General features: G+C 39.7%; 2 protein-coding genes across 2 annotated transcripts in view; one reads left to right on the top strand and one right to left on the bottom strand.

Annotated features, from left to right (window-relative positions):
• Positions 1-4,105, top strand: part of LOC129729720 (uncharacterized protein C05D11.13-like) — an 83,965-nt gene extending 79,860 nt beyond the window's left edge. Inside the window, exon 2 of the mRNA XM_055688506.1 lies at positions 3,962-4,105. Coding sequence (XP_055544481.1) covers positions 3,962-4,090 — 129 coding nt within the window. The 3' untranslated portion in view covers positions 4,091-4,105. The remainder of the gene's footprint in view (positions 1-3,961) is intronic.
• A 3,578-nt stretch (positions 4,106-7,683) lies between these two features.
• On the bottom strand, positions 7,684-9,868 carry LOC129728715 (uncharacterized). The gene is made up of 3 exons (XM_055687169.1): positions 8,775-9,868; positions 8,450-8,671; positions 7,684-8,293 (listed from the first exon to the last, which is right to left on the bottom strand). Exons 1-3 carry the CDS (start codon positions 9,866-9,868, stop codon positions 7,684-7,686), a joined length of 1,926 nt encoding a protein of 641 aa, XP_055543144.1.
• Positions 9,869-12,953: the final 3,085 nt, after the last annotated feature.

Genomic DNA, 12,953 nt, shown 5'->3' with positions numbered 1-12,953 from the left:
CTTCTCATTGCTCGATTCCGGGTAATTAAAAGGCTGACTCTTTTGCTAAGGTGGGTGCTACTGATGGCGATATTTATGAAAGACCAATTGCTTATGATGAATTTTATAGCATTTTGCGTCAGAGAACACTCAACAGTTGGCAATCATCATGGAACTCAGATGAACTGGGACGGTGGCTACATTCCATTTTTCCTAAGGTATCGACGAAAGCATGGTTCAAGGGGTTGGATGTCGGTCGGAACTTCATTCGCGTGATGTCCAGACTTTATATGTGGCGATGGCTACCATGACATCGAGCATGTTGTTTGGTCGTGTACCGAATACTGTGGTGTTAGGTCCGAGCTTATAGATTCCCTTCGGGCCCGAGGAAAACAACCGAACGTACCCGTTAGAGACATTCTGGGAAGCGGTGATCTCCAGTACATGACACAGCTATACTGCTTTCTGAAAAACGCTGGCATTAAAATTTAAAATTTTCTTTGTCTATTTGTCAGATTAAGGATACAAATATGCTATGCTGAAGACACGGAAACGAAGAGCCCGCATCTATGCTTACACAAATATTTTGAACCCACAACAAACAAGAAAACACTTGCTCTACCAGTTGAAAAACAAAGTTCCAAAATAGTTTTAAGTCAAAATTGTATCTCCCTTCCTCTCACCTTAAATCCCCACTAGCTCGTAGTCGGCCGCGAGAATAAAGAAAAGGCCTCCCGCTTTTCCCTGCTAACGTAGAATTGATACGAATTGTACTTGGCTCAGTAAAACAGAAAATGTATCGTGCCGTGTCAAATAAACTAAATTAAACCTTAAATCAAAGTTAAGACATTAGCAAAGTTGTAGGTTATTTTATGCAGAAAAATTTTGCTGGAGACGCTTTGATGCTATCTCTTGAATATTGATCACATACAGGTAGTTTTATACACACATTCCTAAAATGTTTGGAAATTAAAAAATACCAATCAACTTTTTTGGGTGTGATTTCAGAGGCCCAAAATTCTGAACATATTTACATATTTGAGAAATACATCATTCTGCCGATACCTTAAGCATATTTTCACATTTTTATAGGTTTTATGATGTTTTTGATAAAAAAATGCACATTTTTTAAACATTTCTAGCAATCCGAGTTCTAATAAAATTTTGTCTTTTGAAATTTCAAACAAATTCTCCAGGGATCAAACTTTAAGTTAATTTTTTTTATCAGCTCCTCCGTTCCCATCCATGTTAAACCATGCTATATCATGTTTTTTCAGCAACATTAAACTTTTCGGACGGGTTTTCAAACTTCCGCTATGTCTGGAGTATTTTATGGACACTCCTCAAATGATCAATAGTAACCAGAGACGTTGACAAGATAACCAATATATTGTTTATAGAAGTTTCTATACCAATTTCGGAGTTATTTGTAACATAATAAAAATATGTACCTTATATCGAGGTTAAATGTACCTTATATCGAGTGACGCTATATCGAAGGTACTTTATAACGAGGGTACCTTATATCGAAGTTCGCCTGTATTACTATTACTATTACTATTTTTTTTTTATAATACCCTCCACTGACCCCACACCAAAAAGCTCACACAGGAGCCCCCTGGTAGTAGACACTGACTTATAGCAAAAAGAAAAACAATACGCGGAGAAATTAATTATAAGCAAACAACTAGGTGATAACCCAGTGGAACTAAGTTCCTTTGAAGGGAATCACATACTATAACACAAAAATTTAAGATGTAGTGATAAACGTTACGGCTACAATGATAAGGACAAACTAAACAAGTTAACAATTAGAGATGCAGGAAAAAACCAGCAGGAGCCAGAAAAACCTACATTTACAAAAAGGTTGGCGCAACTAAAATATAAATTCGTTTACATTTCTTATTAAATGTTGCTTCAGTTTGATTTTAAACAGGAGTGTATTAGATATTAGTTTTAGTTCGTAAGGCAGCAAATTGTACTTTAACGGGCCATAACACATGATTCGTGTTGAACCCAAGTTCGTGCTAGCTCTACTTCTCAAGAGTTCAGATGCATTTCTGGTGTTTTGATGGTTAATCCTAGCTGTGAAAGTTATGTTGTGATGAAAATTTTGTTTGTGTAATGTATTGTGGACAAAAATAATTGTTTGAGAATCACGTAGTCCTAAAATAGGAATTATTCTATGGTTTAAGTTTGTGTAGAGTAATTCATTTGGGTACAAGTGAGGCAAATTGAAAATTACTTTTACACACCTGTTCTGAAGTATTTGAATTTTTTTAAGTTTTGATTTAGCAGCATGACCAAACAATAATTAAGTATTGGATAATAGAATGAATGCACGCATAATAAAAGTTTAATAATGCTTTAATAGGCACAAACCGTCGTACCCTTTTCATAAGGCCACATAGAGTGGAAATTTTACATGACACTTTTCCAAGATGAATTCCCCATGAAAGACAGGAATCTAAGTGAAGCCCTAAATATTTGAAAGAAGACACTTTTTAGATGAACAAATTTTTCACACATGGATCGGGATGTTGAGGAATTTTTTTGCGCAGCGAATGGAATATCATATACTTTGTTTTCGTGAGGGTCAGAGAGAAATAATTGCCATCAAAATATTCGTAAATAAATCGGATTCCATGTGAGTAACAACCGTTTGAACACTAGAACTGGGATAAAACAAATCTGTATCATCTGCAAAAAGCTTTGATGTTCCATGAAGCTTTAGGTTTCCGAAGTCGTTGATAAAAACTGAGAATAATAAAGGACCGATATTGCTTCCTTGAGGTACTCCTATATCAATCGGGCGTAAACTACTACGCACACCTTCAATTATTACAAATTGTTGTCGATTTGATAAGTAACGCTGGCAACTCCTCTTACCCCATAGCGATCAAGCTTCCTAAGCAGTATACCATGGCTTAGAGTATCAAAAGCCTTCTTGAGATCGATGAATAAGCCACACACGATTTTCTTTTGATCAACTTCGCAGATCAATTCATCAACAAGTTCGGTAATAGCAGTCGATGTACCAAAGCCTTCCCGAAAGCCGTACTGAAAATTGTACATAACATCATTAGCCGACAAAAAACTCACAAGACGGCAGGTTAAAAGTTTCTCTATAATTTTATTTAGGGCAGATAATGTCGAAATTGGTCGATAGTTGGAAGGATCACATCTATCACCAGATTTAAAAACAGGTGAGACTTTAGCAATTTTTAATACATTTGGCTAATTTCCGGTTGCTATTATTTTATTAAAGAGATTTGCAATAATCTCGGAAAACCGGCTAACGTGTCTTTTCAACAAATCAACGGGAATATTATCATGCCCTTCACTCTTCTTACTATTAAGTTTGCTTATTAGGATGCAGACTTCACCAACACTAGCGGGTCTCAAAAATATAGAATTTCTAACGCATTTAACAGATTCTAGATAGTCAAAGTTATTATTCGGAATTTTGCTGGCCAAATTATTCCCTATAGTGGAGAAATAGTGATTGAACGCTTCGGCAACTTCATGATTTGTGTCTAGGTTCCTGCCATCAATTTTCAGCTTGAATTGTTCACAAGATTCAGAACGACCAAAGATTTCATTGAGCTTTTGCCATACATTAGAAAGACTTGAGTTTTGAATTATATTTTCATAAAATTGTTTTTTTGCAACGTTTCTTAAGCGATTGAACTTTATTTGAGACATGCTTGAGCATTTCCTTTGCATGAGTTGGTTTAGCCTTTTCGAGATAATTATTTTTAACTTGTATTAATCTTCAAAGCCCATAGGTCATCCAGGGACAAAGCTCGCTCTTCAATTTAACTGTTTTAGTGAAAGATCTAGTACAATCCGCTATCAAGTTGTTGTATGTTGTAATAATTGTCTCTAAAGAAGTATCAATATCATCAGTGACTTCAAAACCATTTAGGAACACTGTGAATTGATCATGGAGTCTTAAGTGATCAACAATATTTATTTTCAGTTCTTGTTGCCCTTTCTTGTCGCCCAGAGCAAGGGACGAGACTATAGGAATGTGGTCACTACTATCGCTGAAGATAGTATTATTCTTAACCTTAGCAGCAAAATCGATCGGACAGATGAAATGATCTAATATATTCGATGTTACTGGACGAGTTGGGAACGTATTAGTACATATATAGCCATAGGAATGTAATAAATTTTTGTATCTGGTAACCACGTTATTATTTTGCAGGTTCATTGGAACATTCACATCGCCAACAATGAAACAAGGTTTAGAGGGAGTAGCAGCAGACAACCATCCCTCTAAAATATTTTGGAAATCATTATAATCAAACGAGGGAGGACGGTAAATGCCAATGATGTTATAGAAACGACCGCTGAATTTAATTTCTAAGCGAATATGGTGCAAACCATTCACGGTTTTTATATCAATCAATTTGTTCTCTAAAGATGTTTTTACAAAAACAGCCAAACCTCCCGAAGAATTGTCTCGACAAGAAAAGTATGCGTGATAACCTGGAATATTGTAAATGCAGCTATTCTCCAACTTTAACCAAGTTTCTCCAACAACTATAACATCAATATTCATCTTACATTCTTTTAAAAAGTATACAATTTCATCAAATTTTTCAAAATCATTGACTCCTCTTCCGAGCGGGGGCCTAGTGTGGTTGGTAACGTCTCCGCCAACCACGCTCGACTGGGTTCGAATCCCACCGCCGACATAGGTGTCGATGGTTGTGAGGTGGCGTGATCCACTCACAACCAACTCAACTGGTCTAGATTCAATCCTAGTCGACACCGGGAGATTTTCTGAGGCGAAAAATCTCTGGGATCACGCCTTCCATCGCATGAGGAAGTAAAGCCGTTGGCGCCGGTCCGTTAATAAACGGGTCGTGAGTTAGGGTCCTGGGTGTGGAGTCGCCTCCCTGGGCGTCGGTGATTGGCCACAACAGTGGCGGAACTAGACCGACGGAAAATAAGCGAGAATAAAAAAAAAAAAATTGACTCCTCTTACATTCCATTGAATAATATTCAACGTGGTTGCTCCTACCGCATCGAAGTTTGTATTAAAGTCGTGCAAGTTATCATGATATTTATTCAAAATAGTAACTGGTACAGAATCCATTTTTAATTCATGTACATTCCCAAGATTACTGTATAAAGCGATAATCGATAAGCATAGTTTTATTGTGTATTCTTTCTACGTTTGGGTGAAGGAGAATTGGCAGAAGCAGTCGGAAGTTCCAATGCATGTACAGGATTCATGTAATGATTCATCACACGACTTAGATCCTCTCTATTTTTTACAAATTCGGGCTTGCTATTTTCATCTTTTTTAATCAACACGACGCCACTCTCACCGGCCCAGACAAATTTGATATTGAGTAGCTCCTGAGATTCACGAAGCTCTTTTAATAATTCCAACGATAAAGGTGTTAACTCATCACGCATGGTAATATTCATTGCCTTTCCGTTAATGACGAATTTCGAGTCAATTGAAATTGAGAGAAGTTTTCCAATTTGTTTCTTTTTGTTAAGAACCAGTTCTTTTGTTTTCCTATCATGAAATACAATTCTAATGGGAATCAAAGCATTGTTACGCTTGTTATTGGAAAAGATCCGCTCAGCAGATGCTACACTATTAAATTTATCTGTAAGTCCTAGGGAGAAAAATAATTTTTCTATGATTTGCTTCATGTTCTCATCGTTAGTTGTAGGGATACCCCAAACAACTACATTATTCCCCAACGCAGCTTTGTCTGACCGATCGACATTAGCTTCCAACTTATGAACCGTGTTCTAAAGATGACTTTGTGACCTTTTTAAATGCTCAACTTCGGTGTTTAAGTTTTCATTTTCTAGTTTAAGGTCTTTAAAATCAACAACAATTTCATCAAATTTAGCGGACAAAAATTCTTGAGATTTTTCAATAGTGGTGGTAATCAACTTGACGTCATTAGAAATCGATTGTAGTTCCTTCGTGACCGAGGCTGAAATGGTTACTTTCATTTCCTCAGCGAAAGAAGACAACATGGTTTTATTGCTAATCTGCATCATAACAATTCTTTGATATATCGCGGAGCAATCAGGTGTGCAAAAGTAATCTACTTCTTTCATACGACGAATGGCATTTCCCACTATTTTTTACATTTGAAGTGAATACTCGAGAAGCAGTACAAGCACATCAAGACTTTAGCACTATCAGACTCTTTAGTATTACAAGCAACACAAAAATATTCATCATCCATTCTGAGTGAAAAAAAAACTAAAAGCAAGCTGGAACAGGAATGTAAACAAAACAGTTGTATTAAATGCAACACAGTCACACAGGAAAAAGAAAAAAGACACGACCAAGATGATTTGGTTGGAATTGCAGTACAAAAATAACAAAAGTTAAAGATGCGGATTGGGACGAATCCAAAAACAGTCGTTGTTGTGTCTAACTGGTATGAAATTTGTAGTATTGTTGATTGCGGGAGAATTTATCTCGCAAGGTGCATGAAAAACGCCGTAGAAGTGCTCGGGTATTACCAATCATGTTGGTGTCTTCTACAAAAAGTGCGCAAATTCAATTTCCGCACTTTTGGTAGAAGATATTTCCGCGATTGGACGTAACCGCGCACTTCTACAAGAATTTTTCGCGAGAAAATTTGTCGCAATCAACAATAAATTACCTAGCAAACCTTTTTTAAGATGATACTGCGAGTCGGATCTAAATTCGCCTGTTACTCATAGACAGAACGTTGAAGTGTGTTTTCCGACCTACCAGACAAACTCACTCAAATCAATAACGTGATAATTGCTCGTCGAGTGACCGTTTGGGCGGCGGTATGTATCACAAAATATCAAACTTATTGCAAGCGTTCCAACAATTGCTTAACGATTGTCAAGTAACCGTTTTGGCGGCAGTGGATAGCACGAAAAGCTCTCAAGAGAATTTGCGATGTCGCAAAGCATCTATAGGTGTACTCACGTTTACTTCTACTTAATTCAATTCAATTTTACCAATAGACTCGTTCACTTCATCACAGCTTGACAAGAGCTCAAACAATAGACCGGTTCTGGAAACGCACTAAGAGAATTAAAATTGATTATTTGTGTGTTTATAAAAATATAATTTCACAACAGCATCACTTGGCCGCGAGTAACGTTATCACTATCGAACAGACTACTTTTTTATTAATTTATTGGTAAATAAACACGATTAAACAACAATTCGCGGACAGTAAAAAGAGTTCGTGCCAACCAAACAACAATGTTGCCGAATTACTGTTACTATTACTATTACTATTACTATTACTATTACTATTACTATTACTATTACTATTACTATTACTATTACTATTACTATTACTATTACTATTACTATTACTATTACTATTACTATTACTATTACTATTACTATTACTATTACTATTACTATTACTATTACTATTACTATTACTATTACTATTACTATTACTATTACTATTACTATTACTATTACTATTACTATTACTATTACTATTACTATTACTATTACTATTACTATTGCTATTGCTATTTCTATTGCTATTACTGTTACTCTTACTATTACTATTGTTATAGAATTTTGACACTTCTCAGCAGATTTGCTGGAAATTTAATCTACCCCAGGCTATCTGTTATGCCAAAGGGGTTAGGCTCTGTGGATCTCATTGACCAGTTAACTTACATCCTAACGCCGTTTGCTTCGATTGATCAGTTATGATGATTCAGGAACCTTTGAACTGTGTTGCAGGTCCCAAGAATCACCGCTTTTTGGATGTTGGGTAGTTCTCTTCGCAGTTCCAACTCATCAAGAGAGCGCAGTTGAGTACAGGGAAATATTTCAGTGGCGGAGATAATAACTGGAACTATACGCACTTCCTCAAGTTGCCACATCTGCTTCAACTCCTCAGCCAAATTGTGGTACTTCGTTATGTTGGTTGAGAACGTCGACTGAAAATTGCGATCTAACGGCACAGCGATATCGATGATGGTTACCCGTTTCATTCTTTTGTCGTAGACTACAATATCATGGCGATTGGCATGTATGAGGACATCCGTTATGATTTCGCGATTCCAGTACAGTTTGATGCAGCTATTTTCCAAAACCGGGTCTGGCAGATAGTTGTAGCAGGGCAAGTACTGGTTCACCAGATCGTGCTTCAGTGCAAGTTGTTGGTGCACAATCTTGGCAACCGTATTATGCCGACCGAGATAGGCTATCTCATTCAACGCTTGACAGCCTGCGACGACGTGCTCGATCGACTCTCCTACTAAATTGCACTTACGACAGCGGTCTTCTATGCTTTCGTGCAATATATACCTGCGGTAGTTCTTCGTCGCGACGACTCAGTCCTGGATAGCTACCATGAAACTTTTTGTCTCCGAAAAGAGCTCACCTTGCACCAGCCACGTATTTGATGCCACTTTATCAATATGCGCTTGCTCTAACTGATGGTGGTGCGTCCCATGCAATTACTTCTGCTTCCACGATGCGACCTTCTCTTCTACGGTTTTCAGGTCGCAGTTCAGCTGATATTTCTCCTGCGCCAGATGCAGGTCGCTGAATCCATGATCTGCTCGACAAACAGTGCGATTCGGTTGCTGATTTTGGATGGTGCGAACGGTGTTTGGTGAGCGACACTCGTAACGCTCGATTTGGAGGCGAAAATCCGTTTTGGTCCACTTGACCACCCTGAAGCTGCATGTCAACAAGGGCATGGCAAACGTATTTATCGCCTTTATCTTGTTGCCGGCGGAGAGGAGGGAATTCAATATACGGTTGACACGATGCAAGAACCTACCCTGCAGCTCTCTTGATCACCGTGTGGTGAATACCTTTCAGTTGCAGGAATCCAAGGTACTTGTACGATTCACCTTCAACCATACATCGTATCTCCTCTCTCTCGTTGATGCGGAAACTGTCGGCGTCCACCACTTTACCTCGATGGAGGTTGACTAGTCGACATTTATCGATACCAAACTTCATACAAATATCGTTACTGAACGTCGATACCAGTAGTATAAGTTGCAGTTTCTCCTTAGTTTCCGCAAACAGCTTCAAATCATCCATGTAGAAAGTGTGGGTTACTGTTGTACTCGTTGTCCCACTTTTCAATTGGTAGCCATAGCTGCATCGGTTGAGTGCTCTGCTAAGGGGGTTCGGCGCAAGGCAAAACCAAAGCGGACTAAGGGTATCGCCTTGGAAAATCCCCCTTCTTATGTTGAGAGTTCTGGACCGCAACACCGTTGCCCCGTCGGTAACGTGGAGCGACGTATTCCATCGTCTCATCGCGTGCTGCATAAACCTGATGACGCCGTCGTCTATTTTATACAACTCAAGTACCTTGATGAGGTACGGATGGGGTACCGAGTTGTATGCCTTCTTATAGTCGATGTACGCCATACCAAGGTTTTTCTGTTTCCGGCTTGCCTGACTAACAATTACTGCATCAATGATGACTTGTTCTCTGCAGCCTTGCGTGTTTTTCCGGCAGCCTTTCTGTTCTTCAGTCATCACCTGGTTGGCGTCGCAATGGTCCTGTATTTTTCTTGTAATTACCGACGAGAGCACTTTGTACAAGCTTGACAAAGAGGTTATTGGCCTGTACTTGGCTGGGTCAGCTGTATTAGGGTCCTTGGGTAAAAGAAAAGTTACTCCTTTAGTGATGAATTCAGGGAGCTCTTGGGGATCTCTCAGCACCCTGTTGAAGCAATCCGCTATGCGTCCATGGTCTGTGGAGAACTTTTTATACCAGAAATTGTGCACAAAATCAGGTCCTAGTGCTGCCCAGTTCCTGGTGTACCGTGTAGCTTCGCGAATATCCTGAGCGGAAACTGCCACAGCGGGCATGCGTTCAATTCCACCATTGTACTTCTCTTCGTCTACTAACCACATCTCGTCGTTATTGTGTTGAGCGGGGTTCTCCCATAAATTGGCCCAAGACTGTGTTACTTAGCCAATCTCAGCGAGTCCCTCGCTGTAGTCCGGATTTCTGTTCTGAATGCGGTTGCAGAACTCTCGTTCGTAAGTCCTGAACATCCGATTTTGTTCTTTCCGCTTCGAACATTCACTATAACGTCGCATTCGTTTAGCAAGAGCACTTAACCGCTGTACGTGGGTGTCGAGGATCTCTGTGAGGTTAGGTTCACTGAGATCACGGAGCTCTGCGGGCTTAACAATTTCAGCTACTTGACGAACCAGCCTTCTTGATCGGTTTCCCCTGGTGTATTGCGTTAACCGACCAATTTTTGTCCGTAGTGATGCAACTCGGGATCCCAATCGTCGCATCCATGCAGGCTTTTGTTTGCTGGGGCGAGTGCGAATACTGTGGCAGTATATCCTGGTTAAGGATGCTTACTGCATTCGTCAGCCGGTAGGTATACTGAATCTTTGGTATCCTGTGTCGGGATAAGGGATCCGTTCCCCGAAACTGTGTAACCGCCGCGTCCATATGGAAAGCTAGTTCGTCTCGTAGCTGTTGTTCCTGGTTCACTGTTGGTTCTGGAGTAGCCATCTCTTCTGCTGGCTCCTCTACTTATGATTATTATGATTATTATGATTCTTATGATTATGATGATTATTATGATTATTATGATTCTTATGATTATTATGATTATTATGATTCTTACGATTATTATGATTATTATGATTATTATGATTATTATGATTATTATGATTATTATGATTATTATGATTATTATGATTGTTATGATTATTATGATTATTATGATTATTTTGATTATTAAGATTATTATGATTAATATGATTGTTATGATTGTTATGATTGTTATGATTGTTATGATTTGTAAGTATTCTCTTTGTTCCTTTAGTAACCACTCAGGGCGAAGAAATCAATACGAGGAAGATTATAATCACGTGGCCTTTGATTAGATAAAGCTAAACTTATGTTCATTTCACTACAAAATCATTTTATTTTTACTTTAATTACTTTTACAAAATTGGAAAGGAATGGTTTGGATAATATAATCAAGGATTTACGAACCGCTTTACATTTTGTCGATGATGCCGCGCACCACCCTAGTGACCGGCTCTACGATGATAGCACCAGACATCTTGGAGTTGCTCGGTTGTGGTCCACTATTGAGACGGAATAAGCACCGCCGTTCTCCGCAAGTTGTCCACGGTCGGAAGCGCTAATCCAGCACCTGGCAATTCACTCCGCTTGGATAGTCTCGTCGAGGCTCGAATGGGGAGTTTGCCCGGAACGATCCCAGGATCCAGCTGACGTACGCAGCCCTTGGACGTTGACAGCAGCGCCTTTTCTAACCCGGAACGGTCCAGCCGGAGATCCCAGCACTTCACGCGTCCACAGGCGGGGACACTGACCACACTGTTCCAACAACGATTCACTTAACTTTTCACTTTAGCGAGCGGGGATACTAATCCCGAAGGTTTAATCGGCCGGAGATGCTACTTGGCCAAGAGTAGATAATATAAGAGGCCGGTCCTCGGCCTGTCCAGGGTAATATATACCGTGATGTCCTTGCTGGGCCGAGCTGACATCTGAGCACGATTTGACAGCACGCACGTGAAATGCGCCCAGCTTGTGATGGTTAATGTTTACGGTCGAGGGATAGGAAAGTGATAAATAGGGATCAAGGGGGTTTGGGAATTTTTATACGAGAAATTCAAAATCTAATTTAACTGGATGAAAGTATAACAGTTATTATGAAATGAACAAGTTTTTTTTTTAATAAATTGTTTATTTGACACGGCACAATGCAACTCGGCTTAACGGTGCCAGATACAAAATTATAAAGAATGCTGCTGTTTATTCGAACGGGCTAAAATTTTTTTCCGGGGTGGCGAGGCAGCCTCTGCCCTTACTTCCTCAGAAAATAGGATATCCGAGTTAACGCTTTCATCTTCACTGCTCTCTGGTACGATTTGCGGTGGTTTCTGCTCTTGCCCTTGTGTCTTCTTTGGTCTGTTGTGTTTTTTGTCCCCGGTGGTGAATTTGTCGGTTAGCTGTAACGGGCTCGTTCCAGCTGCTGCTTCTGCTACGTTCGTCATTGTTGGTGTCTCCGCTAGTGGTGGTGTCTTTGCTGATGACTTCGCGGTTGGAGCATCGGCTTCGTTGTTGGTACCGGCTAGTTGAATGGGAGCGGTTGAAGTGGTGTGCGGTTGCACATTGGATGGTAGTGGTGAATTGCCTTTCGCTGCTTCAGTGCAGGATTTTCCAAAATGCACCTCCTTAGTGCAATATTGGCAAGTTGCTATCTGATTTTCGTAGGAAACTCGACTCAGAAATGGCTCCGAGAAATCATTCAATACAAAGCCAACATAGCTCGGTATTGGTCGGTGTAAGCGCATTCGTAAAATACGTACACCGCTGTAAACACCACCAAAAAAGTTTTTCCACTTATCGTATCTAGTAGATACAACTTCTCCGTATGCCGCCATTTGCTTACAAATCGCGTTTGATTCGACATGAATCGGCAAATCGTGCACTCGAACCTCGATGGCATCGTCTTCAATGTGCACTGGGATGGTGTATCGAGTTTGTTGATGGGAGATAGCGTGTTTAAAGCTATTCTGCTTCACGAACTGTTCGGCTATTTCACGTCCCCCGTGGAACGTTATCAGAATACAGTGCCGTACATGGTGCATCTGTATCGCCTTGCACAGACTAAAATCCAACTTCATTCTGTCTCTGAGGAGTTTTTCTACCTCTTTAATTGGCGGTCGTATTGGGCATACTCTGAAATCGACACAGACAGTATCCCCGCGCATTTTTTGACTATTGTTCACTTCCATAAGTCACAGGCGGTGAGCAAACCACTGCGAAATAATAGCAAATATAGCAACGTACGGCAATCTTAATCGAACAAAAGGGTATCGAATGCGTATTGTTCTCGCGATCAAGAGCACTTGCGTCTGTTCTGGCTGGAAGATGAGCACGAACTGAAATGAACAAGTAATATTCTAAAAATAAATGAAAAGTTGCAATAATAAGATG

Source organism: Wyeomyia smithii, chromosome 3 (genome assembly GCF_029784165.1).
Source record: "Wyeomyia smithii strain HCP4-BCI-WySm-NY-G18 chromosome 3, ASM2978416v1, whole genome shotgun sequence".
NCBI classification, from domain to species: Eukaryota; Metazoa; Arthropoda; class Insecta; order Diptera; family Culicidae; genus Wyeomyia; species Wyeomyia smithii.
This window is presented reverse-complemented; position numbering and strand designations above follow the sequence as displayed.